A 26275-nucleotide genomic window follows, 5' to 3' on the forward strand; every position below is an offset into this window, starting at 1 on the left:
AGCCGTAGAGTACAGAGGGTAGACGAGGCTAAGACATTCGAACAGCATACAAATAAAAAAACAGACACACACACACATCTAGTCCAGTCAACACAATAAAAGAATAGTCCAACAAGTTGCAAGCAAGGCCATGAGCGTCCATTTCTATGATAGATGCATCCCTTCCATTCTAACCATAGACGCCCATTGGTATCCATATTATTATTAGAAAATTAGATATTATTTAAAAAATGAGTGAATCATATTTCTTGGTCAGTACACCGATAGTTAATGTCTTTTCTAATAATATGATTCACTCATTTGAAATATATGGTCTACAATTCCAGGTTTTGTAATTTCTTCCGGTCTGATTCACTCGTGTGTACCGGATGTAGAGACTCATCCTCCTCCAAGACTAGAAGACTCGCTGCATACCGATGACTCCTAACGCGGTTGATTTTAATGTTGCCGTCAACGATGACTGCTATCAGCTTCCTGCATCGGTCACTACTAATATATATTCAAGTCGTTGATGCAAGAGGTTCCTTTCTGGGTCCTGAAGCAAGTACCCAGTGGACCTTTTAATACCACATTGAGAAGTTTCTGCGGAGTCGCGTTGGAGATCAAAGAAAAATTGTGAGCTCAAACTTACGTTTGATGCCCCAGCAAGTTGCCATCGTATATGAATGCGTTGCAGCTAGTCTTGGGAAATTGCTGTGCACCTGCCTCCGTAGTGTGTATATATGTAAACCATGATTCGGAAATTGAATTTAATGAGAATAAAATTTTGTGCAGAAAGATGAATACCTCAATAAAGAAAAAAATTATAAATTAAAACAACAATATATAGAATCCTTACATGTACAGGAAAGATTATCGTCCCAGAAACTCTTTGTGATGAATATTTGGCCGTTTGAGCTGTATACAGAAAGAGAGGTGTTGCCATCTTTGATGCTAGTCCTACAGCACGCAGTAACCAAAGACAACTACTCTGGTTGCCTCGATGAGCTCCACCCCGTCTCTGCTCTTCTACCTGATCAGCCTCCTCTTCCTTTCCTCTCCCGCCGTTGCCACACAAGTCTGCAGCACAAGTGCCGGTAAATTTACCGCCAACGGCACGTACGAGTCCAACCTCAACCTCCTCCTCTCGTCCCTCATCTCAAATGGTTCCGCTTCTGGCTTCTTCACCGACACCGTCGGACGGATGCCCAACGAAGTTCAAGGCCTCGTCCTTTGTCGTGGTGACACAAAGGCGACCACATGCAGTTCCTGCCTCAGCACCGCCGGTGTGGAGATTCTCCAGCTCTGTGCCAACGACAAGGATGCTGTGGTTTGGTATGACGACTGCCACCTCCGCTATTCCAACCTGCAGTTCCTCGGCACCTTAGACAACGATCCGGAGATGCCCGTGGCAAGCGAGTACCAAGTGTACGACGAAACGGATCGGTTCGACAAGGTGGTGAACGAGTTGATGAACAGTACAGCGGATTGGGCGGCGTACAACTCGACGAAGAGGTACGCGACTGGGCTGGCGATCAACGCGACACACGCGTTTCCAAATATATATGGCCTGGCGCAATGCACTCCGGACATGTCGGCGAGTGACTGCAGGCAATGCTTGGAGGGAGTGTCACAGGGTCTCCCGATGGGGAGATTGATAGCTGAAAATTTGGGAGTGAGGTGCAATTTAAGGTACAAAGTTGGCCCCTTCTTCGAAGGCAACCCCATCATAAGGCTTGTTTCCGCCGTGACGAATGGAACAACGCCTGCGGAGAATGCCACAACTCCGGCCTCTGCTCCAGCATCGCAGCCATCTCTCGGTTCAACCAGCAAAGAAGGTAATGACGAACTCCAAGCGTCATCAACTTTCCAACTATATAATTTGCATTGTAAATATTGATTCTTGCCTTTTCCATCAAAAGTTGTCCATCCCAATCTTTTGTTATGTACAATTGACTGTTCTTTTATGCAAACACCATCTTTAACTTTAAGCATATAAAAGGTATTCATTGATTTGTACTATTGTCCTACATAAAACTAATCGAAATATGCATCGATAACACTATACATGTAATTGCGACACTGTTACGATATATACAGAACATAATTGCAGTAAAAGATTCGAGAAAGACACAGATAGCATTTCCGGTCATATGTATTTCCCATATGTCCAATGCTTTCAAAATCACACATGGATAGACAATTTTTTTTTTCCTTTTTCCTTTTGTGTCTACTAATACATTTCAGAGCGGTGCAGGAAAAAAGAAAACAATTCTAGCAATTTCGATATCTGCGGTGAGCGCAGTACTGCTAATCCCCATTATTTACATTTGCTACAGGAGGCTGAGGAAGCAGACATCGAAATCACCTTGTAAGTGACTCGATCATTTTTTTAATGTGCTGTTTCCTTCATTTCAATCATCTGGTGCTTGTGGAAAACCATGTGTAACATGCTCGAAATTGTCATAGATGGGACTGAATCGGAGCAGGCCACACAAGTTGAGTCATTACTATTTCATATTTCTGCACTACGAGCTGCAACAGCCAACTTCTCGGAAGAAAATAAACTCGGAGAAGGTGGTTTCGGAGCAGTTTACAAGGTACAATTCGATATGCTGAATTCACTTCACGTTTATCCTCTTGTTCCATTCTTCCTCTTAATCATGAGATATTGTACAGGGAGTGCTCCCAGACGGACGAGAAATCGCAGTGAAAAGGCTGCTGAACTCCGGGCACGGACTTGGAGAGCTTAAAAATGAGTTGGTTTTGGTCGCTAAGCTCCGGCATCGAAATCTTGTAAAGCTTCTGGGAGTTTGCTTGGAGGAAGAGAAGATGATTGTCTATGAATACGTGCCTAACACAAGCCTCGACAACTTTCTTTTTGGTGATGATTCGCCTTTCTCATATTTACTTCCTACACTCTTAACGTAACATGTTTGTCTTAATTCCTTTTGCATGCAACAGATCCTGTCAGAGGCAAACAACTAAACTGGGGAACTCGACACAAGATCATTCATGGGATCGCTCGAGGACTGCTCTATCTGCACGAGGAATCTCAACTAAAAATCGTACATCGGGACATAAAAGCCAGCAACATCTTGTTAGATGCAGAGATGAACCCCAAGATCACAGATTTTGGTTTTGCAAAGCTTTTTGACGTTGACCAGACTCGAGCCACCACCAATCGAGTTGTGGGCACTTTGTGAGTGGACTAACTAAATTGTGTTCTCAGAGCGGAAGGAAGCTATATACTCTTTGCGTGCCTTGACCAACCTCACTTTTGGTTGCAGCGGATATATGGCACCAGAGTATGTGATGTATGGCAAGTATTCGATCAAATCAGATGTATTCGGCTTCGGTGTTTTGGTTTTGGAGATTTTGACTGGAAGAAAAAGCAGCGGTTCCTATAATCCTGAGGTTACCGAAGTCCTTCTAAGCTATGTAAGTAGCCAAGTGGATTCACAGATCACATTGATTGCTTTTGCATTTCTACTGAAGTATTTTCCAAACAGAATAATCACATAAAAGAATAAATTTGGAATTATATTTTCTTCGATGCAGACATGGGAGAAATGGCGGGGAGGATCGGCGTTAGAGATCGTAGATCCAACCTTGGGTGCTCACTACCAACGAAGCGACCTATTAAGATGCATGCATATTGGGCTGTTATGTGTTCAAGAAAAGCCGAACGATAGGCCAACTATGTCAACAGTGGTTGTGATGCTAAATAGTGAGACTGTCTCTCTCCAAGCTCCTTCACGGCCTGGATTTTATCTGGGAAATGGTGGCAGGAATGCAAACTTCAATCCGAGTAACTCCAATCATCCAATCGGTACATCTGACCGAGGAAGTAAGTCATGTCCAATGTCATCAAACGAAGTTTCAATCACAGAAATGGAACCTCGATAGAAATGGAAGGACAATGTTAATATTTCTTCAACCACATAGCCACGTACGCATGTGAATGTAAGGATTCTTATTCCTATTTTTTGGTGTCATTGTCGCACAAGAGAATTACACATTCGTAGAGCTAAAGTTTGATCGTTAACATATATAGCTTAATTTTGCGAGTGGCCTTACTAAATTGTGTACTCATAGAAGTACGTTCGGCGAAATTCGTCGAATAGGCCAACCATGTCGATAATAGTTGTGATGTTGACCACTGGAATTGCCTCTCTGCATGCTCCTGCAAGACCTGCATTTTACGAGGGAAATGATGGCATGAATGCAAACTTCAACTTTTTTTCTTTTTTTTTGAAAACCAAACTAAAAATAGGGCAGAGTTCTGTTTCCTGGTCGTATGCGCACGTGTCTAATTCGGAGCGGTGTAGACTCCAAGAAAAGTTAATTACCCATTGACTCTGACCCAACGGATCCAAAATGATATCTTTCGGAGGCGGACTTGCGTGTTTCCATAGATGGGAGGGAGGAACGCAAAAAAAGAGAGAAGATAGTGGAATGCAATTAAGCAACGACAGCCGTAAACTTCCGAAGACATCGATTGTTCTCAGAGAGGGAGGGAGATGCAGTTAAGCAAGAACCGTCCTGATCTTCTAATTTCACTTTTCTCAATGCTAACGCTAGTGATTCTGATTCAGATATTTCTTTTATTAAACATGCATGGCCTTGCTTAAGATCAATCTGACGTCGGAAATCGTGTTTGTACAAGATGATATAGTTAAAGCGAGAAAGAGAGCACAAAATTAGCTGTGGAGATGGTGTGATTTCTTATTCCGGAATTTGAATACACCTTTTTCTGTTCACAAGTTGAATGAACACGTTTCCACCGTGGGGTGTTGCTCATGCATACCGATGACTCTAACACGGTTTACTTTAATGTTGACGTTGACGACGACTGCTATCAGCTGCCTGCATTATTCCGTCCGCCTAATAAACTTTCGACTGATGCTTTCGTGAGTAAATATAATATATTCATGTTGTTAATCCAAAAGGTCGTTCTCTGCTTCCTGTAGTAAGTACGACTGGACCTTTGAACAACTTTGAGAATTTGCGACGGTGTTGCGTTGGAGATCAAATAAAAGTTTTGAGCAAGTTGCTGTTATTTTACACCTTCTTCTTCTTCTTCCGAATCTTGTCAACTGCGGTGCATGTGCCTCCGTAGTCCAGACTTAGTCAACTAAAGTTGCGGGATTTGACGAAAGATTTTTTAGATCTACTCTGGAAGAGTAGGAAATTAATTCTGTCATGGAAGATGAGTACCTCAATAAAGAAAATAATATATAATAAGTGAAAATAAAAATAAAAACATTACTGTCCCGGAGACTTTCTCTAGTGAATATATCCAATAGATTTGAACTTCATCGTTGTCAGTTTTCATCGTTAAGATTGATTCAGTCTTTCTGAATTCTCTTGAGCCGAGTCAATAAAAAGAGACGTGTTGCCATATTCGATGCACCTACCGAATACCACTATGTTTCCCTCGATCAGCTCCACCCAGTTTCTGCTCCTCTACCTCATCCTCCTCTTCGTCCCCTCTCCGACCGTTGCCTTCACGTGGCAAGTTTGCAGCACAAGTGCCGGCAACTTTACTGCCAACAGCACGTATGAGTCCAACCTCAACCTCCTCCTCTCCTCCCTCGTCTCCAACGGTTCCGCTCCTGGCTTCTTCACCGACACCATCGGACGGATACCCAACCAAGTTCAAGGCCTCGTCCTTTGTCGTGGTGATACTAACGCCACCACCTGCAGCTCCTGCCTCAGCAACGGCGCGGTCGAGATCCTCCAGCTCTGTGCCTACGACAAGGATGCCGTGGTTTGGTATGACGAGTGCCTCCTCCGCTTTTCCAACCTGCAGTTCCTCAGCACCTCAGACAACGACCCGACGGCTGCCTTGGAAAACGAGATCGCCGTAAACGACGAAGCGGATCGGTTCAACAAGGTGGTGAACGAGTTGCTCGACAGCACAGCGGATTGGGCGGCGTATAACTCGACGAAGAGGTACGCGACTGGGCAGGCGTTCAACGTGACGCTGGCGTTTCCAACTATATATGCCCTGGCGCAATGCACGCCGGACATGTCGGCGAGCGACTGCAGGCAGTGTTTGGAAGGGGTGTCGCAGGGGCTCCCGATGGCAAGAATGGGAGCTAGGAATCAGGGAGTGAGGTGCAATTTAAGGTACGAGTCTAGCCTCTTCTTCCAAGGCAACCCCATCATACGGCTTATTTCCCCTGCGACGAATGCAACAACGCCTGTGGATAATGCCACAACTCCGGCCTCTGCTCCGGCATCCCGGCCATCTGTTGGTTCAACCAGCAAAGAAGGTAACGATGAACTCTTAGCATTATCAACTTTCCAACTATATATATAATGGATTCTTGCCTTTTCCATATAAAGTGTTCTATCCCGATCTTTTATTATACATAAGTAATTGTTCTTTTATGCAAAGAGCATCTTTGAGCATATAAAAGTTGTTCATGGATTTGTACTATTGTTATACATAAAATTAATTGAAATATGCAAGGATAGCAATATACATATAACCGAGACACCGTTACGATATATACAGAACATATTCGAATATGTAGGGAAACAGATGATGGGCAAAGTAAAAGTTGTACGCGCAGGGAATAAAGTGCCGAATCTGTCCTTTGGGTCAAAGATTCAAGAAACTGGTCGATTAGGCACCACAGCGGAGTTTGTCGACAGAGACACGGAAGACATTTACAGTCATATGTGTTCCTCATATGTCCAATGATTTCAAAATCAGATGTGGATAAACCATTTTTTTCCCTTTTTTTTGTGTCTACTAATACATTTCATCACGGTGCAGGAAAAAAGAAAACAATTCTTGCAATTTCGATATCTGCAGTGAGTGCGGTGCTGCTAATCTTCATTATTTACGCTTGCTTCAAGAGATTGAGGAAGCAGACACTGAAGCCACCTTGTAAGGGACTGTTTTATTCCTGATATCCTCTCTCCTCCATTGCAATCGGCTAGCTCTCGAGGAAAACCATTTGTGACATGCTTGGAATTGTTTTCTTTGTAATAGATGCAACTGACTCGGAGGAGGCCACACAAGTCGAATCACTACTATTTGATCTATCGACACTCCGAGTTGCAACAGTCAACTTCTCAGAGGAAAATAAACTTGGTGAAGGTGGTTTCGGAGCTGTTTACAAGGTACATCGACACGATACCCTCTTCATATTTCCAATTCGGTACTCGAATTCACTTGGCATGCATCCTCTTGTTTCCTCTTAATCATTTGGCATTGTACAGGGAGTGCTACCAGATGGACGAGTAATAGCAGTGAAGCGGCTGTTGAACTCTGGGCAAGGACTTGGAGAGCTTAAAAATGAGTTGGCTTTGGTTGCCAAGCTCCAGCACCGGAATCTCGTAAAGCTTCTGGGAGTTTGCTTGGAGGAAGAGAAGATGATCGTCTATGAATACGTGCCTAACACGAGCCTCGACAAATTTCTTTTTGGTGATTCGCCTTTCACATATGATTCGTCTTCTGAGTTCCTTATCTTCAGCTAATTGTTAAAAAAGAACTGCAGCTATCCATTACTCGGCTTCTCCTCGTCTTAATTCCTTTTTCATGCAACAGATCCTGCAAGAGGCGAACAACTAACTTGGGGAATTCGATACAAGATCATTTGTGGGATCGCTAGGGGCCTGCTTTATCTGCACGAGGAATCTCAGCTAAAAATCATACATCGAGATCTAAAGGCCTGCAATATCTTGTTGGATGCAGATATGAACCCAAAGATCTCAGATTTCGGTTCAGCTAAGCTTTTCGATGGCGAGCAAACTCAGGGCATGACGAGTCGAGTTGTGGGAACCTTGTGAGTGGCCTGACAGACTGGACTAGTGTACTCGCAGCATGCAGTATCTATAATTTGTGCTTCCTAACTAATCTTCACTTGGTTGCAGTGGATACATGGCACCAGAGTATGTGATCCATGGCCAATTTTCGATCAAGTCAGATGTGTTCAGCTTCGGTGTTCTGGTTTTGGAGATTTTGACGGGAAGAAAAAACAGCACAGCTTGTAATCCTGAAAATACTGAAGACCTTCTAAGCTATGTAAGTAACCAAATGGGGTCGTAGAGTGCAGATATTGATTGCTTTTGCATTTCCACGGAAGTCCTTTCGAAACAGAGAATGAACTTGTAGATATGTTTTATTTGATGCAGACATGGGAGAAATGGCGAGGAGGATCAGCCTTGGAGATGGTAGATCCAGCCTTGGGCAATCAATTCCATGGAAGCGACCTGTTAAGATGTATGCAGATTGGGCTATTGTGTGTGCAGGAAAACCCGTTTGCCAGGCCTACTATGTCGACAGTCGCTGTGATGCTAAGTAGTGCAACAGTCACTCTGCAAGCTCCTTCACCACCTGCATTTTGTTAGATAGGATATTATTATAAAAATAAATCGATTATCATGATTCTCTAAATATTTTGATAATATGTTATTATGATTTTAAGTCATAAAAATTATGATAACATATTATCATGATTCTATCAAATAATGAGACGATCTTCTACATCATGAAATGATTTAGATACATATTTTATATTTATTATTGATCAAAAAAATTATGTAATTATCATATTTTGTAATCTATTTTTATGTATATAAATTCATATTCACTATTAATAAAAAATTAAACTAATTATTTCTTTCACATTTTATGTGGAAAATAGTGGCACGAAAGCAAACTTCAATTCGAATAACTCCAATATATAGGGGAGAGCCCTGCATAAGCAGAAGGCATCGCAATATTATAGGCACTCAAGCAGGGGGGATGACCGGAGATCAAGATTGTCACCAACTCCAAAGTTTGGATGAATTTTTATAACAACTCCAAAGTTTCGATACAATATCATCTGTTGAATCCCTCGACGCCTGCTTCATCTGCACAGGAATCTCAGCTTAAAATGATACATCTTCATGACGTGCATTTGATGTGGGGAAGGATAGAATGAATGCAAACTACCACTTTCTAATCTCAACGAAGACACTGTTCCATTGTTGACCAGCCAAATCAGCTACCGTGTTTCAACATGAAGCAAGATCTGTGACTGTCTATTGTCGAGGTTCCAATACAGTAATTGAGACTTCATTTATTGACGTTGAACTGCCTTCTCTCTCGTTCTTGATTTCTGGAGACCTATTTCCTGTGGATTCATTTGAATCAGTGGTTTCACTTCTCTCAATGAGAAACCCAGGAGCAGAAGGAGATGAAGTAGTCATCGAGGAACTGCTCAGCATGAGAACAACCGATGCCATGGTGGGTCTCTTCGAGGGGTTTTCTTGAACGCACAGTAACGCCGTGCGTATGCATCGCAAAGCTTCTTCCCTTTGAAACCTGCCACATAAGTTTTGATCCACTATCTGCAACGCCTTCCCTTTGTTCCAGTACTTCCATGCCTGTTTAACGCGTACAGTCGCCAATATGCATTAGAATCATCAATCAGTCATCGATCACAGATTGCCACGATATCAGTGTCGAGTGAAGAGAGGAAATGCTTACATAGCTCTGCAGGTTTGCGCGATGACCTGATCCACGAAACTCGGTGATTCTTCGACCAGTTATAATCTCAAGCACCAACACTCCGTAGCTGTACACATCTGATTTGTCCGAGAAGTGCCGATGCAAAGCATACTCTGGAGCAATGTATCCTCTGCACAATGCTACAGATGAACAGGGGGGACAACAACGGAGGAGCTTTTGAACTAAACGAATTCAAAGTTTTGACTCACTTTGTTCCAACTATTCAGCTAGCACTCTCTTTTGATCCGTCTTGGTCGACCAACAGCTTTGAAAGACCAAAGTCAGATATCTTGGGGTTCATGTGCTGATCTAGCAAGATATTACCGGGTTTTAGATCTCGATGAATAATCCTTAGGCGGGAATCCTCGTGAAGGTAAAGAAGTCCTCTTGCAATCCCTTCGATGATCTTGTATCGCCTTTCCCAGTTTAGTTGACCACATTTTGTGGGATCTGCTTCACCGTGGTTGAATGAGTTCATTGGCAATTAGTTCATTAACAATCTTTCAGTAAAAGGAAATGGCATGGACACTAATAGGAGCTCTTAGATAATACATCCGTTAGCATATGATTAAAAGCTTTGTTTTAAGAAAATTAAGAAGATGGAGGAGGATCGTACCAAACAAAATTTTGTCTAGGCTTCTGTTTGGGAGGAACTCATAGACGAGTAGCTTCTCTTCTTCTGAGCAAAAACCGATGAGCCTCACAAGATTTCTATGCTGAAGCTTAGCAATAAATGCAACCTCGTTTCTTAGCTCTGCAAATCCTTGCTGTGAGCTTCTTGCGAGTCTTTTCACAGCTATTTCCTGGCCACCAGATAGTACTCCCTGTTCCATATTTTGGGTAAGATGAAGCACTGTTGTAATTAAATGTAGACATAAAATTTGCAGTGTTTACTGCAAAAAAGGATAAACCACTGGCTTTAACCATATATTTGACCTTATAAACTGGTCCAAATCCCCCTTCTCCAAGCTTGTTTGCGTCCGAGAAGTTGTTGGTTGCAACCTTCAGTGTCTCAAAATCTAATAACAGAGAGTTTGCCTTTTGACTTTTCGCTCCTCCAACATCTGATCGGTATATAAATTTTTTTGTTAAACTAAAAAAAATGAATTGGTTTTGATAAATTTTTAACATTTAAATGAATCAGAAACAAAAAAACATAGATGGAGTCAAAATAAATTTACATACTCGACTTTCTGGCAAATATTTTCGTCCTCCACAAAAAAATCAAAAGCGCAGCGACAAGCATGACAGCACCGAGGATGGGGATGACGACAGCCACTACTGTTTTAGAGTTCTGCTTTTTTCCTGAATTAAAACGATAAACAACATCTGATGAATATTTCCATCTTCTTATAATTAAATTTTAATTATGTACAACTTGCAACAATTGGTAGGAAAATATGGATGAATCGTTTGTAATACATAATTTAATTATGTACTGTAACTTGCCTGCATCTCTCGCTGATGATGACGAAGAGTTGGAGTCCACCACAGCAGGCGGAGGCGGTGGATTCGCTGTAGCTCCAGGCGGAGGTGCCGAAGAGAGTGCAGATGACAGCGGAGGCAGTGGAGATGTCGGGACTGACATATTATAGTATGAATAGGACTCGTACCTCAAGAAGCACCTGTACTTCAACACCACTCCTCCCTGGTTTTTCCAGCAACAACTCTGCATTGAAGCCAACGACTGCCGAAGACACTGAAAGCAGTCATCATCAGACTGATCCCTGGTGCACTGCACCAATCCATACAGATTGGTGTCGCTCGTAAAGTTGGCTTGTCCAATGGCGAACATGCTGTCCGTCTTGTAGGCAGCCCAGTTGATGAGGGCATTCATCAATTCCCCCACCAGATCCACGAATCTCGACGTCTCCGAAACTTCTCCTACGTTGTATAAGATTTGGTAAAAGGATGATTTGTTGCTCTCGGCCAAGAAATTTGTGTTGGAGTAAGCAAGGAAGCAGTGATCTCCCCAGGTAGCCGCATCTTTTGCGTAGGAGCAGCGACTATGGAGGGTGTCGACGGCGGTGGCGAGGCAAGCTTGGCATTTATCTTGAGAAACGTCGAGTTGGCAAAGCGCCAGGCCGAAGACTTGGTCTGGGGAACTCCCTGCAGATCTGTTCGCGTATCCGGAGGAGACGGTGGCCGAGGTGAGGGACGGGAGGAGGAGGTGGAGGTTGGAATGGTAGGTGCTGTTGGTGGTAAAGTTGGAGTCTGTTGGACACGTTTCCCATGATACAGTGTGGCGTGCGTTATAGAGGGAGAGGAGGAAGAGGAGCTGCGCAAGTATCCGGAAGTAATTCCAGGAATGCATCGTGCAACTGGTTGTCCTCCGTTGTTTTTCGGATGCCGTGGCGGGAGCATAGAGAGACGTATCTTACTATATATAATATATTCGGAGCAAAGTTTAATTTGCATGGTCGCCGTAGTTTGTTTCATTGTCGTACCGTGCAATACACACTAGAAAAAGTTGCACACAAATGATAAACTCAGTGGGGTGGAATTGGTCCATGACAAGTTACGTTCAGAGAAATTTATTTCATAACAATGATGGTCATATAAAGTTAGGTGACCGAAGAATACGTGACAATGGGTCGTTGTTCCTTTGAACGGCTCCTTCGTTCAAATGTAGAGGGATCCGAGTCAAAAAGGACTAAAAGGGGATTCCTGTGATTGAAGTGATGCGAGTCTTGTTGACTTTGTTTCCACGCGTAGGACGCAATGACGCGGATCAACAACACTACAATTTCTTATCGAACGAAGACTCCCCAGCAAGAGATGATTTCGACAAAACACCCATTTAATGCAAGCGGCAAAATACTTCTTTCTTCCTTACGTGTCTTTTCGTCACAGAAGATAGGAGGAAAGGACACCAATGAGACCTGATCCAAAATTGGATTTGACGTTAATAAAATAGCTTCCGTAGTGTAGATATAAGTTTACAAGAAAGAAAATGAATGTTTTAGTAAATTAAGTTTCTATTTCATTCAGTCAAATTATCTTCTTTCATGGAACTCTAAAAATATCAATAAAATATTTACAAAATATTTTTTCTAAAATATCAATAAAATTTATTTTTCTAAATAAAAATCTAGGACAATCACAAACTTCTTTTTATGCGGGAGTTCAAGCTGTACCAAGTTAGTCCAACTTATAAATTTGAAGATAATGAATTACTAGTTTCTTGGAATAGATGGGTGGCAAACGGTGTGCTTTTTTGTTATATTGAATTAATAGAGACTCGACATATGGAGTCCAATCAATTTAGTATCGATGATGCATCAACCAAGTGCATCACTTCGGTATGACATTCAAAGAGAATGTTCTTGAGCATTCTTAATTTATATAATTAAAAAATATATATCAAACTGCTCATAAATATTTTTTTCTCGCAACGAACAAGCAAGCAAAGACTTGACTAACAAATTGGCGAATAAATCATCGGCATAGTCTTCGGTAGAAACTAAGAAACCAAAATATGAAATACAGATATCTTCTACTCAACTCTCAAATTGAAGTTAGATGCGAGATATAGATATTTTCCTGTCCTCAAATAAAATTTACCTCCAATCAGTCTAAATTGTTTTTCTTTATTAATACGACAACACTCAAATATGAACTAAACGGTGTGTTGTTTGTTTATTTTTTGTTCCACAATTGTTTCTGAAGGTATAAAGATGATATCTTAATTTAAGAAGCTGGTTTTGTGATGCAAGTGCTCATTCGGGTTCATGTTCTGCCAAGCAGGGACGACTGCGGGCATGCAAGATCATTTGGCTTCGTATCATCGTTATCAGGGCAGCTCGTTCTGAGAGTTTGTGCGTGTCAAGCCACTCGAAAGCAAGCGGACAGGCAATCTTACAGGCCACCTCCGATGGGATGACCCAATGTCGGCTGCTGTTCCAAGCACCGCGACACATTCTAGGGTACATCACATTCACAACAGAAGAGGCTTTTGGGCTTTCTCGGCTTAATGGCAAACCCAAAAGGTTTGAGCCATATGTTGGGTTCTTTGGCAGATCATCTGACATTATTCCATCGAGTGCCGTCGTCAATTTTGCCCGACCAAAGTTCTATCGATAATAATTAGCCAAATCTGGAAATGTTCTTATGGAGGGCAACGAGGAAAGAGTCAACACAACTTTAGGAGAGAAAGCCAAAGAATCCTCTAAATGATCCGAAATCATTCTTTTGTAAGAGAATAATAAAATTCTCGTCAAACCATTTGATGTACACACAATGATCCGAAATTATTCTTTTGTATCCATTTTCTGTCATAAATGAATCAAACTTTCTGTATCACTATCGAGCTTGCTTAAGCCATACAAGCTCTTCCTCAATTTGCAAATGAAGTTTTCTTTACCTTTGACTTTGAAGCCTTTTAGTTGCTCCATATAAATTTTCTCCTCTAAGTTACCATGAAGGAAAGTCGTTTTCATATTTAACTGTTCAACCTCCAAGTCCTAGCTAGCAGTAATACCAAGAGCAACATGAATAGAAGATATTTTAATAAGAGGAGAAAAAATATCTTCAAAATCAATATATTTCTTTTGACCAAAGTCTTTCACAACCAATCTAGCTACAACCAATCTAGCTTTGTACTTTGGTTGATGAAAATATTGAGTCTTCAACCAAAAAATTCACTTGTTCTTCAAAACCTTCATTCCCTTTGGTAGTTACACCAAATAATAAGTGTGGTTCTTCAAGGCTTTCTAGACCTACCCATTTCTCATCTTAATTCCTTTTTCATGCAACAAATCCTATAAGAGGCGAACAACTAATTTGGGGAATTCGATACAAGATCATTTATGGGATTGCTAAGGGCCTGCTTTATTTGCACCGCCTGACACATTGTCACTGGGTGGTACCACTGCCCAATCTGACGGTACCATTGCTTGACAGCCTCGGAGATCGGGTTTTTCAAGTTTTCCAACTCACAAGCGGTTCCATCGGTTGACCCAACTTTTGGGTCACTAAATGGGCCTTCGAATGAGCCCAAATTAGTCCTAATTAAGGCCAAATTGACCCCTAATTGAGTTAGCATGATTACATCGAAAGCTAACTCAATTAGCCCCCTAAACTACTTCGATCTTAGACAAATGATTATAAAGCATGAATCCTTTGTTCGATATGTCATTGGTTCATCTGACACCTCGTTTGATTCTTCGTCGTATCATCTTCTCTTGCGGTTTATTATCCAATTGGCCAGTTGACCTTCGCAACTCCAATTTCCTTGGCACAATTTCCGCTCTTCTTGGCCCGAAACCTTCTACCGATATGTCGACTGATCCTCTGGCTCGACGTCCAATCTTTTGACATATTACACTTTGGCCCAACATGATTCTTCCTACTTTAATCAATTTATCTCTCCTTGATCAAAGCTAGTCCTACATCACTTAAATTACAGTTTAGATCACAAACTCATCAATTGATTTTATCATCAAAATCCAAGATTCAATAATCTCCCCCTTTTTTACGATGAGAACCAATTGATAACGAAGTTTAAACTATACTCCCCCTATTAATATGTCATATTGAAATAAGGCATCATTCAAATAAACGATGACCTTTTAGTCTAAGTTGAAATTATTTTAATCACATCATATGCAATACATCATATACATCATCATAATAAAATCATGAGTATTGCATGCAATACTTCAAAACATAATGTATATTTTCAAAATCATCATTACATGCATTATCATCATATATAATTTTAAATTATCATTTTAGGCATAATATGCATGATTATCATCATATATTCTTCCCCTTTATCATCAACAAAAAAGAGAAATGCATCTACCAAGTATTTGAGATATGCAAGTTTTATAACAGATAAACTAGCAACAATTTTGAGTTGTGCAAGATTACAAATTTAGCTTCCTTTTTTTTTTTAGATAGGAAGCTAGCAATATAGCAATGCATCATTTTAGAATATCCAATCTAGCAAGTTTTTGTCTTTCTACGAAATGTGCAAGCTAACAAGTTTTAACTTTTTCTTGAATTGTGCAAGTTAGCATATTTTATCTTTCCCTTTGTCATTATCAAAATGAAGGGAAGAATATAATTTTATAATTATTTTTTCTTTTATATCAATTTTCACATATTGACAAAGATAAATTTAAAACACATGTGATGAGGTATAAAATTTATGAATGCAAGGGAGTATCATAAATAAATCATTTCATGAAAGATATAATATCAAACATCATTTGAATACCAAAAGATACGATTCATTTTTGACAAATCTCTTTTTTTGTAAATAGCAAAAGGAAACATAAGGAAATGATCTTGATTTAAAAAGAACACTTAAGTCAAAAAAATCAAGAAATCAAGATCATGATCTAAAAAATGTATAAGAAGAGTTTATGCATTTGAGAGATTTAAGTTTATCATTCAAGCTAGCACTTTTTTTATTCTCTTTTGCAATGTGCAAGCTAACAATTTTTCTCTCATTTTACAATAATAATTCAATCATATCATAAGTTATACAAATCATAAATATTTCAAATCATGATGGTACCAAAATGTCAAATTATATCATATCATGCATGATCATAATTTCTTATTTGTATGCATCAACATAATATCATGAGTATTTCATGCATAATTTCATATCATCATACGAAGAATATCAAGAAAAATTAATTGGGTGATGAGATATATACTTCGTGAATACACGGGAGTCATGAACCAAATTTCAAATTGTGAATATCAAAAAATCAAAAGAAAAATTATGATTCTTTTTTAATGACTCAAATAGCGAAAAGAAGAATCATAGTATATGATCTTAATTCATTAAAAAAAATCTCATGTTATAATTCAAAAAAAAAAATCAAGATCATGTTATAAATAAGACTTATTCAAATTTAAATCATCAAATCATCAAAATTATTTTCAAGAGATTCAAAAAGAAAACCATAGATAGATCCATTAATCTCTCCTTTTTTTCATCAATGATTCATTTATATCATGAGATATACAAATCATAATTACAAAGGAGTCATATAAAAATCATGACATAAAAAGATATTAATATAAAACATCAATTCGTGAATGATTCATCTTGATAAATCTCTTTTTTTGTAAATAACGAATATAATGATAGGAGATCAAATAAAATATCTTGATTCAATTAAATCTCAAATTAATAACGTCAAGAATCAAGATTCATTTAGATAATTTTTTTCTTAGATAAGTAAATCATACACGAATCAAGAAAATATTTCATATAAAATACATCTCAAGTCACAAACATCGATAAATCATTCGATTGGATATATCATCTCATTATTAAAATGGATCATATGAAAAGAAATCCAAAATTATCATCAAAATCACTTTTTAAAAAATTTAATAAAAGTAACATAGATAGATTCCTATAAGATTAAAGATTGCTCAAGTTCTTTTAGTTCCAAATTTTGTGATTGATTTTATGTTCAAGTCTTTTGTACAAAAGCCATGTATCATCATTTATAATCGAAAAGCAATATGAAAATCATAGAAATCATGAAGCTCAATAAACCATAAATTACCAAAAAATCATCATTACTTCATATCATCATGCATAATTATAAAATCATTAAGCATGATACCAAAACTTTTTAACATTTTCATTATATCATTATATCATTATGCATTATTAAATCATCAACATGATTTCATTAAACATGAATTTTTAGTCAAAATCATTTTGTTTGTTATAGTAATACATTATTTTTAAGTGAATCTAACTTTTTATTCTTAGTTCTAAGAGTTAACATGTAATTGTCATACTCAAAATTTTAATTATTATTATTTCAAAATCATTAGAAAGAGAAGCGTGATAATTTTTTATTTTTTATACTAACTAATTTAAAAATAATTCATGAAAAACATCAAGTAATTTCAAAATAAGGTAAAGGAGATTCGTTTAAGTTGTTTACCTCTTTGTCAAGAGTTATCAAAGCGAAGTTCACAACTTCGTCTTCGGATGCACTCATTTCATTCTCCACTATCGTCTTGAGTGCTTTTTTCTTTGGTTGTGGACATTTGCTTTTGAAGTGTTACAGTCGATTTCATTCATAGCAAGTTATTTTGTCATCTTTAAGTTTACTTTTATTCTTTAATTCTTGTTTTATGAATATTTTAAATTTTATTGTTAGGAGTTCAAAATCATCATCATAATCACTTGAGTTATCACTTAAGTGATATTCTATTGTTTGAAGTGCCAAATCCTTTCTGTTTTTTGAAAAATTATTCTTATGTTTGATTTATTCCATACAATTCATTTTATAGGTCATTAAAGATCCGATAAGTTCTTCAAATGGAAAATAGTTCAAATCCTTCGCCTCTTGAATGACCATTACTTTAGGGTCCTAACTCTTTGGAAGGGATCTCAATATTTTGTTAACTAGTTCAAAGTTAGAAAAACTTTTTCCAAGCCTTTTTAAACTATTGACGATATCCGTAAAACGGGTGTACATGCCAACAATAGTTTCACTTGGTTTCATTCAAAATAATTCAAAATCATGCATTAACAGATTAATCTTAAAATCTTTTACTCTACTAGTGCCTTCGTGTGTAGTTTCAAGAGTGGGCCAAATATCAAAAGCGGTTTCACAAATAGACACTTGATTGAACTCATTTTTATCTAAAAAGCAAAACAAGGCATTCATCGCTATGATATTTAAAGAGAAAGTCTTCTTTTCTAAATCATTCCAATTGTTCATTATAAGAGAAGACTTTTGAAATCCGTTCTCAATGATATTCCATAAATTGAAATATAAAAAAGTAAAAAAACTCTCATTCGAGCTTTCCAATATATGTAGTATGTCCCATTGAACATGGGAGGATTAATGATAGAGTTATCCTCTTGAAAGCTAAAAAGAGTTATTTCTCTTGAGTGTTAAACCAAACAGAAAATAATATAACTTTGATACCGATTGTCAGGATCAAGAGCGACACTAAGAGGGGGTGAATTAGTACAATGAAAAAATTACATCGATTTAAAAATCTTTGTATGATAAAATTCGATTTCGATGAAAATCGTTTCAGTTTTCTTGAATGAGTTGAGAAGAGGGAATTAGACACTAAAGTAAAGTTAAATGCAATAAAGAGATTAAGTAGTAAAGAATGAACACATCGGAATTTATAGTGGTTCGATCGTTGTGATCTACATCCACTTCCGATTCCTCCTCTGTTGAGATCATCGGCGTCCACTAATGGTCTTCTTCCAATAGGCGAAGACTAACCACCTCTTTACAGCACTTTTTCCTTTTCACGGGTTTAGAAAATAACCCTTACAAGTTACTATTTTACAAGTATTCCCTCATACACCTCCCTTCGGACTAACTCTAAATACTAGGAGGGAACTCAAAGTTTTGGTAAAATTTACTCAGTTTTTTCCTCAAGAATTCTTGTCCCTTTTTTACTGCTCAAGTGGGGTATTTAGAAGCCCCAAATGGTTTAAAAAATGGAGCCAAAAATTTAAATTTTTGTGTCTTCCAAGTACGGGCGGTACCATCGCCTGCAAAGGGTGGTACCACCGCTTGCACTAGGCGGTACCACCACCTGCACTAGGCGGTACCACCGCCTATAGCTTGACACTAGGTGGTACCATTGCCAGTCTGACAGTACCATCGCCTGACACACTATTACTATGTGGTACCACTACCTGATAGCCTCGAAGACTAGGTTTTTTGAGTTTTCCAACTCATAGACGGTTCCACCACCTAGTGGTGCCACCGCTTAACCCAACTTTTGGGTCACTGAATGGACCTTCCAATGAGCCCAAATCAGTCTCAATTAAGGTTCAATTAACCTCTAATTGAATTAGCATGATTATACCAAAAAATAACTCAATTAACCTCCTAAATGACTTTGATCTTAAATAAATAATTACAAAGCATGAATCCTTTGTCCGGCATGTCATTGGTTCATCCGGCACCTCGTCTGATTCTTTGGCACATTGTCCTCTCTTGCGGCCTATTACTCAATCGGTCAGTTAACCTTCGTAACTCCGATTTTCTTAGTATAATTTTCGCTTTTCTTGGCCCGATGCCCAAACCCATGACCCGAAGCCTTCTGCCGATACATCAACCGATCATCCGACTCGATATCTAATCTTATGACATGTTCCATTCCGGCCCAACATATTTTTTCTTGCTTTAATCAATTTGTCTTTCCTTGATCGAAGCTAGTCTTATATCACTCAAAATGCAGATTAAATCATAAACTAATTAATTAATTTTCATCATCAAAATCCAAGATTATTATCTCCAACTCCTAAATTTGGATGAATTTTTACAACTCCAAAGTTTAGATACAATATCATCTGTTGAATCCCTCGACGCCTACTTCATCTGCACAGGAATCTCGGCTTAAAATGATACATCTTCATGACGTGCATTTTATGTGGGGAAGGATAGATTGAATGCAAACTTCAATTTAGATACTGAGAGAGCTAATGCTATCGAAAGTTTCACTAACTAATCTCAAGGAAGACAATGTTCCATTGTCGACCAGGCAAACCAGCTACCGTGTTTCAACATGAAGCAAGATCTGTGACTGTCTATTGTCGAGGTTCCAGTACAGTAATTGAGACTCCATTTATTGACGTTGAACTGCCTTCTCTCTCGTTCTTGATTTCTGGAGACCTATTTCCTGTGGATTCATTTGAATCAGTGGTTCCACTTCTCTCAATGAGAAACCCAGGAGTAGAAGGAGATGGAGTAGTCATCGAGGAACTGCTCAGCATGAGAACAACCGATGCCATGGTGGGTCTCTTCGAGGGGTTTTCTTGAACGCACAGTAACGCCGTGCGAATGCATCGTAAAGCTTCTTCCCTTTGAAACCTGTCACATAAGTTTTGATCCACTATCTGCAACGCCTTCCCTTTGTTCCAGTACTTCCATGCCTGTTTAACGCGTACAGTCGCCAATATGCATTAGAATCATCAATCAGTAATCGATCACAGATTGCCACGATCGCAGTGTCGAGTGAAGAGAGGAAATGCTTACATAGCTCTGCAGGTTTGCGCGATGACCTGATCCACGAAACTCGCTGATTCTTCGACCAGTTATAATCTCAAGCACCAACACTCCGTAGCTGTACACATCCGATTTGTCCGAGAAGTGCCGATGCAAAGCATACTCTGGAGCAATGTATCCGCTGCACAATGCCACAGATGAACAGGGGGGACAACAGCGGAGGAGCTTTTCAACAAAACGAATTCAAAGTTTTGACTCACTTTGTTCCAACTATTCGGCTAGCACTCTCTTTTGATCTGTCTTGGTCGACCAACAGCTTTGAAAGACCAAAGTCAGATATCTTGGGGTTCATGTGCTGATCTAGCAAGATATTACCGGGTTTTAGATCTCGATGAATAATCCTTAGGCGGGAATCCTCATGAAGGTAAAGAAGTCCTCTTGCAATCCCTTCGATAATCTTGTAGCGCCTTTCCCAGTTTAGTTGACCACATTTTGTGGGATCTGCTTCACCATGGTTGAATGAGTTCATTAGCAATCTTACAGTAAAAGGAAATGGCATGGACACTAATAGGAGCTCTTCGATAGTAAATCCGTTAGCATCTCATTAAAAGCTTTGTTTTCAGAAAATTAAGAAGATGGAGGAGGATCGTACCAAACAAAATTTTGTCTAGGCTTCTGTTTGGGAGGAACTCATAGACGAGTAGCTTCTCTTCTTCCGAGCAAAAACCGATGAGCCTCACAAGATTTCTATGCTGAAGCTTAGCAATAAACGCAACCTCGTTTCTTAGCTCTGCAAATCCTTGCTGTGAGCTTCTTGCGAGTCTTTTCACAGCTATTTCCTGGCCACCACATAGTACGCCCTGTTCCATATTTTGCGTAAGATGAAGCACTGTTGTAATTAAATGTAGACATAAAGTATGCAGTGTTTACTGCAAAAAAGGATAAACCACTGGCTTTAACCATATAATTGACCTTATAAACTGGTCCAAATCCCCCTTCTCCAAGCTTGTTTGCGTCCGAGAAGTTGTTGGTTGCAACCTTCAGTGTCTCCAAATCAAATAACAGAGAGTTTGCCTTCTGACTTTTCGCTCCTCCAACATCTGATGATCGTTATATAAATTTTTTTGTTAAAAAAAAAAAGAATTGGTTTTGGCAAATTTTTAACATTTAAATGAATAAGAAACAAAAAACATAGATGGAGTCAAATAAATTTACATACTCGACTTTCTGGCAAATATTTTCGTCCTCCACAAAAAAATCAAAAGCGCTGCCACAAGCATCACAGCACCGAGGATGGGAATGACGACAGCCACTACTATTTTAGAGTTCTGCTTTTTTCCTGAATTAAAACGATAAACAACATCTGATGAATATTTCCATCTTCTTATAATTAAATTTTAATTGTGTACAACTTGCAACAATTGGTAGGAAAATATGGATGAATCGTTTGTAATTTAACGCATGTGCATAATTTAATTATGTACTGTAACTTGCCTGCATCTCTCGCCGATGATGACGAAGAGTTGGAGTCCACCACAGCAGGCGGAGGCGGTGGATTGGCCGTAGCTCCAGGCGGAGGTGCTGAAGAGAATGCAGATGACAGCGGAGGCAGTGGAGATGTCGCGACTGACATATTATAGTATGAATATGTCTCGTACCTCAAGTAGCACCTGTACTTCAACACCACCCCTCCCTGGTTTTTCAAGCAACAACTCTGCATTGAAGCCAACGACTGCCGAAGACACAGAAAGCAGTCATCATCAGACTGATCCCTGGTGCACTGCACCAATCCATACAGATTGGTGGCGCTCGTAAAGTTGGCTTCTCCAATGGCGAACATGCTGTCCGTCTTGTAGGCAGCCCAGTTGATGAGGGCATTCATCAATTCCCCCACCAGATCCACGAATCTCGACGTCTCCGAAACTTCTCCTCCGTTGTATAAGATTTGGTAAAAGGATGATTTGTTGCTCTCGGCCGAGAATTTTGTGTTGGAGTAAGCAAGGAAGCAGTGATCTCCCCAGGTAGCCGCATCTTTTGCGTAGGAGCAGCGACTATGGAGGGTGTCGACGGCGGTGGCGAGGCAAGCTTGGCATTTATCTTGAGAAACGTCGAGTTGGCAAAGCGCCAGGCCGAAGACTTGGTCTGGGGAACTCCCTGCAGATCTGTTCGCGTAGCCGGAGGAGACGGTGGCCGAGGTGAGGGACGGGAGGAGGAGGTTGAGGTTGGAATGGTAGGTGCTGTTGGTGGTAAAGTTGGAGTCTGTTGGACACGTTTCCCATGATACAGTGTGGCGTGCGTTATAGAGGGAGAGGAGGAAGAGGAGCTGCGCAAGTATCCGGAAGTAATTCCAGGAATGCATCGTGCAACTGGTTGTCCTCCGTTGTTTTTCGGATGCCGTGGCGGGAGCATAGAGAGACGTATCTTACTATATATAATATATTCGGAGCAAAGTTTAATTTGCATGGTCGCCGTAGTTTGTTTCATTGTCGTACCGTGCAATACACACTAGAAAAAGTTGCACACAAATGATAAACTCAGTGGGGTGGAATTGGTCCATGACAAGTTACGTTCGGAGAAATTTATTTCATAACAATGATGGTCATATAAAGTTAGGTGACCGAAGAATACGTGACAATGGGTCGTTGTTCCTTTGAACGGCTCCTTCGTTCAAATGTAGAGGGATCCGAGTCAAAAAGGACAAGAAGGGGATTCCTGTGATTGAAGTGATGCGAGTCTTGTTGACTTTGTTTCCACGCGTAGGACGCAATGACGCGGATCAACAACACTGCAATTTCTTATCGAACGAAGACTCCCCAGCAAGAGATGGTTTCGGTAAAACACCCATTTAATGCACGCGGCAAAATACTTCTTTCTTCCTTGCGTGTCTTTTGGGTAAGTATCAAAAGGCATGTTTTTCCTGACCAAGAAACGTGTATGTTCGTTGATAAAGAGGGAAGAAAAACATAATTAAATTTAAGAAAGAAGGGATTAATCGAACAATCTCGCTTGCATTCCCAGCATACTCTCCCCTCCACTAAGGTGCAATTAAGCAACAACAATCTTAACTCGTAAATTTTACTGTTGTGGCAGTTTCCGATTAAGTTTCTTCCTTTTTTTATATCTAAATCTGGTCAAGATTCTAAGATTTATATATTGTAAGATATGTCGGCAACCGTGTTTTTGCAGAAAGATTTTGTCAGAGAGAGACAAAGTGAGCACTCTTTGCACAGGCATAGCACGTAACTAAGAACCCTTGGCACGAGGTGTCATTTCGGATATGACAGTCAAACCCATATGTTGAAGGCAGTCATGCGACTCATAATTTTATTATTTTATCCGACATATTGACTATGATCATCTTTTCATTACAAGAAGAGATAATAATAGCTAGCTAGCCATTGCCTTTCGAATTTGCTTGTTATCATATCTAATACAGCATACTTTGGACCGTTGCAAACTGAGTTGGGCTGATTGAGCCTATCCATATTTGGGCCCTAATCCAAAAAATATAGGTGATTTGGGCCGGCCAATGCCTCGATGTTCCGCCTCTCACATTGTCTCTGATTTCATATTAGGTATATAATTTCAATCATTTCAGTGATAAAGCTTTACTGACGCAGGAAAGCAACAATTGCGTGAAAATTTTAATCATCTTAGTTTATTTTTTTCCCATCAAACAACCAGTCTTCCAAAGAGGAAGAAGAATCATCAACCAAAATGCAAAAAAGAGAAGTCAACGGTAATTAATTATCTCCTAACAACTAGCAAGAATGAGGTCAACATGTAGATGGTTTCTACGTAGAATAATCAAATAAAAAAAGGCACCAGGAGTGTAATGCCTACCACGTTACTTTGCAATGGACGGTTGCTTCCATGTCGGAGTTGCATTGCAACATTTTGTTTGAATTTGGCAATCAACATGTTCAAATAAGCATGATGCAGTAATCTGGAAGAGTGTTCTGTTCATACCTTTAGGACATGTCCACCACATACCAATATGACCTAATTAAAATGATTTAAAATCAAAAGTCCATGTACCAACATGTTTAAAGTGCTTCTACGAAGTCTTTCTGTTTGCAGCGTCTATTTATATCGTCTTTCTTGGCGTCCGATTCCTACGAGTTAAAGATGGCGGCAACACGAGCAGTTGCAGCAATCGTAACAGTAGCAGCTCTCCTTCATGTAGCCATCGCCACAAGGTACACAGTCGGAGGGCCGACTGGAGGATGGAATACAATCACGGACTTGCAGGCATGGGCATCAACCAAGAGATTTGCTCCTGGAGACAGCCTAAGTAAGTTCGCAACCAACAACATGGCGCGTCTAGCTTTCTGTATAAGATGATATCCAATTTGATTTTGTAGTCTCTGTAACAAGGTTTCATTCGTCTCCGCAGTTTTCACGTATACATCATCCCATGACGTGCTGGAGGTGACAAAGGCAGCCTACGACGCATGCTCTGCAACCACTCCAATGGAGTCCCACACCGGCGGCAACACTGCGATCAAGCTTTCGGTCCCCGGCAAGAGATACTTCATTTGCGGGGTGCCGGGCCACTGTGCAGCGGGGATGAAGCTCGATGTTGACGTCATCTCCACGGCCGTGGGAGCTCCACCGCCGAAACACCACTATCCTCCTGCATCGCCCAAGTCAACATCTCACTCGCCTTCGGAGCCTCCCATGGTTGCACCATCGAGAGCCCCTTCGGCTTCATTCCCACCGATGAGTCACGCGCCCGGCGTTGCGCCTTCCATGACATCTGCAGCTCGCGGTTGTATGCAGTGCGCGAATCTTGCCGTGGGTCTGGCAATGGGAGTTCTGTTGATTTTGGCTGCGTGAGGGAAAAGCTGACCAGTGAAATCATGTTTGTGAGCCATGGGAACTCTAATTTTCACTTTTCACTTCATTTCGTTGTGTAAATGAGGACGACCATTATTGCGGGTATGCGTGCTCGGGAGATCTTATCCCATAAGTCTAAGTTAAACTAATTAATAATAATATACATCAGATTTGATATTGACTCTCGTATTATATTAATAAATAAATAATTATATATCTAATTTAAATTAATTAGGATATATATATATATATATATATAACATAAAATTACGACGATTTGGTTTCGATCAATTTTGTAATATTCCGATTAATTTCATATCAAAAATGGATAATATAAAGATTGAGGGTCTAGTAAATATATTATTATCAATTTCAACTTAAATATTTTAATAAGTGATTTAGATCAAATCAAATTGATGAATCCTGACAAAATTACTATTAAAAATAAACTGTATCGTTTGGTTCCAGTTGAAATTTATCAAGTGAAAAGATCCAATAAAAAATTTCATTATATCTCTTCCTTCTAAATATTAATGGAATTTAAAAACTTAAATTTGCTGAGTTAGAGTCAAATTATATGAGACGCATGAATGTTGTGGACTTGTCTTATTTTCCTTTCGTTTTGGTGCCAAATTATATTGCCTAATCTAAACTGAAAAATTACACCATGGTCCTATTATTTCATCCATTATCAAATCATTCGTTTAGGAGCGGTGGAATCATATTGAAGTGAAAGTGTTAAAAAAGGATATAAAAAACAAAGGGGAGGAGGTGGACGCTCATCATCCAACGGTTTGGCTTGCCTTAGAGAAGATATCTCTCTATTGTAGGCCCGAGCCGTCAGAGGTTCATGATCCAAAAGCCAGGAGCCACCCTGGATCCCTCTTAAGAAGGAAAGCAGAATGGTCTGGCTGCTCGAGATCCATCGCCAACCTCAGAGATGTCATCCATGGGAACAAGAAGCACC

The 26275-nt window shown here is 39.7% G+C and overlaps 5 protein-coding genes and 1 pseudogene across 5 annotated transcripts; 3 read left to right on the forward strand and 3 right to left on the reverse strand.

Moving 5' to 3' along the window:
* The first annotated feature begins 717 nt into the window (after positions 1–717).
* LOC135622957 (cysteine-rich receptor-like protein kinase 44) lies at positions 718–4132 on the forward strand. The gene is made up of 7 exons (XM_065125345.1): positions 718–1817; positions 2237–2350; positions 2449–2579; positions 2659–2863; positions 2944–3181; positions 3270–3420; positions 3541–4132. Exons 1-7 carry the CDS (start codon positions 983–985, stop codon positions 3886–3888), a joined length of 2022 nt encoding a protein of 673 aa, XP_064981417.1. The 5' UTR covers positions 718–982; the 3' UTR covers positions 3889–4132.
* A 1207-nt stretch (positions 4133–5339) lies between these two features.
* On the forward strand, positions 5340–8441 carry LOC103997794 (cysteine-rich receptor-like protein kinase 44). Its single transcript, XM_018818400.2, has 7 exons — positions 5340–6260; positions 6770–6883; positions 6989–7119; positions 7219–7423; positions 7547–7784; positions 7873–8023; positions 8134–8441. Exons 1-7 carry the CDS (start codon positions 5390–5392, stop codon positions 8347–8349), a joined length of 1926 nt encoding a protein of 641 aa, XP_018673945.2. The 5' UTR covers positions 5340–5389; the 3' UTR covers positions 8350–8441.
* A 135-nt stretch (positions 8442–8576) lies between these two features.
* Positions 8577–10801, reverse strand: LOC135622959 (cysteine-rich receptor-like protein kinase 10; annotated as a pseudogene).
* On the reverse strand, positions 10783–11810 carry LOC135624026 (antimicrobial ginkbilobin-2-like protein). The gene is made up of 3 exons (XM_065127498.1): positions 11122–11810; positions 10946–11077; positions 10783–10801 (listed from the first exon to the last, which is right to left on the reverse strand). The coding sequence occupies exons 1-3, from the start codon at positions 11808–11810 to the stop codon at positions 10783–10785; spliced, it is 840 nt and encodes a 279-aa protein (XP_064983570.1).
* Positions 11811–19947: 8137 nt separating this feature from the next.
* LOC103997798 (cysteine-rich receptor-like protein kinase 44) lies at positions 19948–22860 on the reverse strand. The gene is made up of 7 exons (XM_065125344.1): positions 21964–22860; positions 21689–21808; positions 21442–21569; positions 21122–21329; positions 20730–20970; positions 20500–20650; positions 19948–20396 (listed from the first exon to the last, which is right to left on the reverse strand). Exons 1-7 carry the CDS (start codon positions 22826–22828, stop codon positions 20052–20054), a joined length of 2058 nt encoding a protein of 685 aa, XP_064981416.1. The 5' UTR covers positions 22829–22860; the 3' UTR covers positions 19948–20051.
* Positions 22861–24590: 1730 nt separating this feature from the next.
* Positions 24591–25446, forward strand: LOC103997799 (uclacyanin 1-like). Its single transcript, XM_009419128.3, has 2 exons — positions 24591–24763; positions 24866–25446. The coding sequence occupies exons 1-2, from the start codon at positions 24598–24600 to the stop codon at positions 25306–25308; spliced, it is 609 nt and encodes a 202-aa protein (XP_009417403.2). The 5' UTR covers positions 24591–24597; the 3' UTR covers positions 25309–25446.
* The last annotated feature ends 829 nt before the right edge of the window (positions 25447–26275 follow it).

This window comes from Musa acuminata, chromosome BXJ2-9 (genome assembly GCF_036884655.1).
Source record: "Musa acuminata AAA Group cultivar baxijiao chromosome BXJ2-9, Cavendish_Baxijiao_AAA, whole genome shotgun sequence".
Lineage (NCBI taxonomy): Eukaryota > Viridiplantae > Streptophyta > Magnoliopsida > Zingiberales > Musaceae > Musa > Musa acuminata.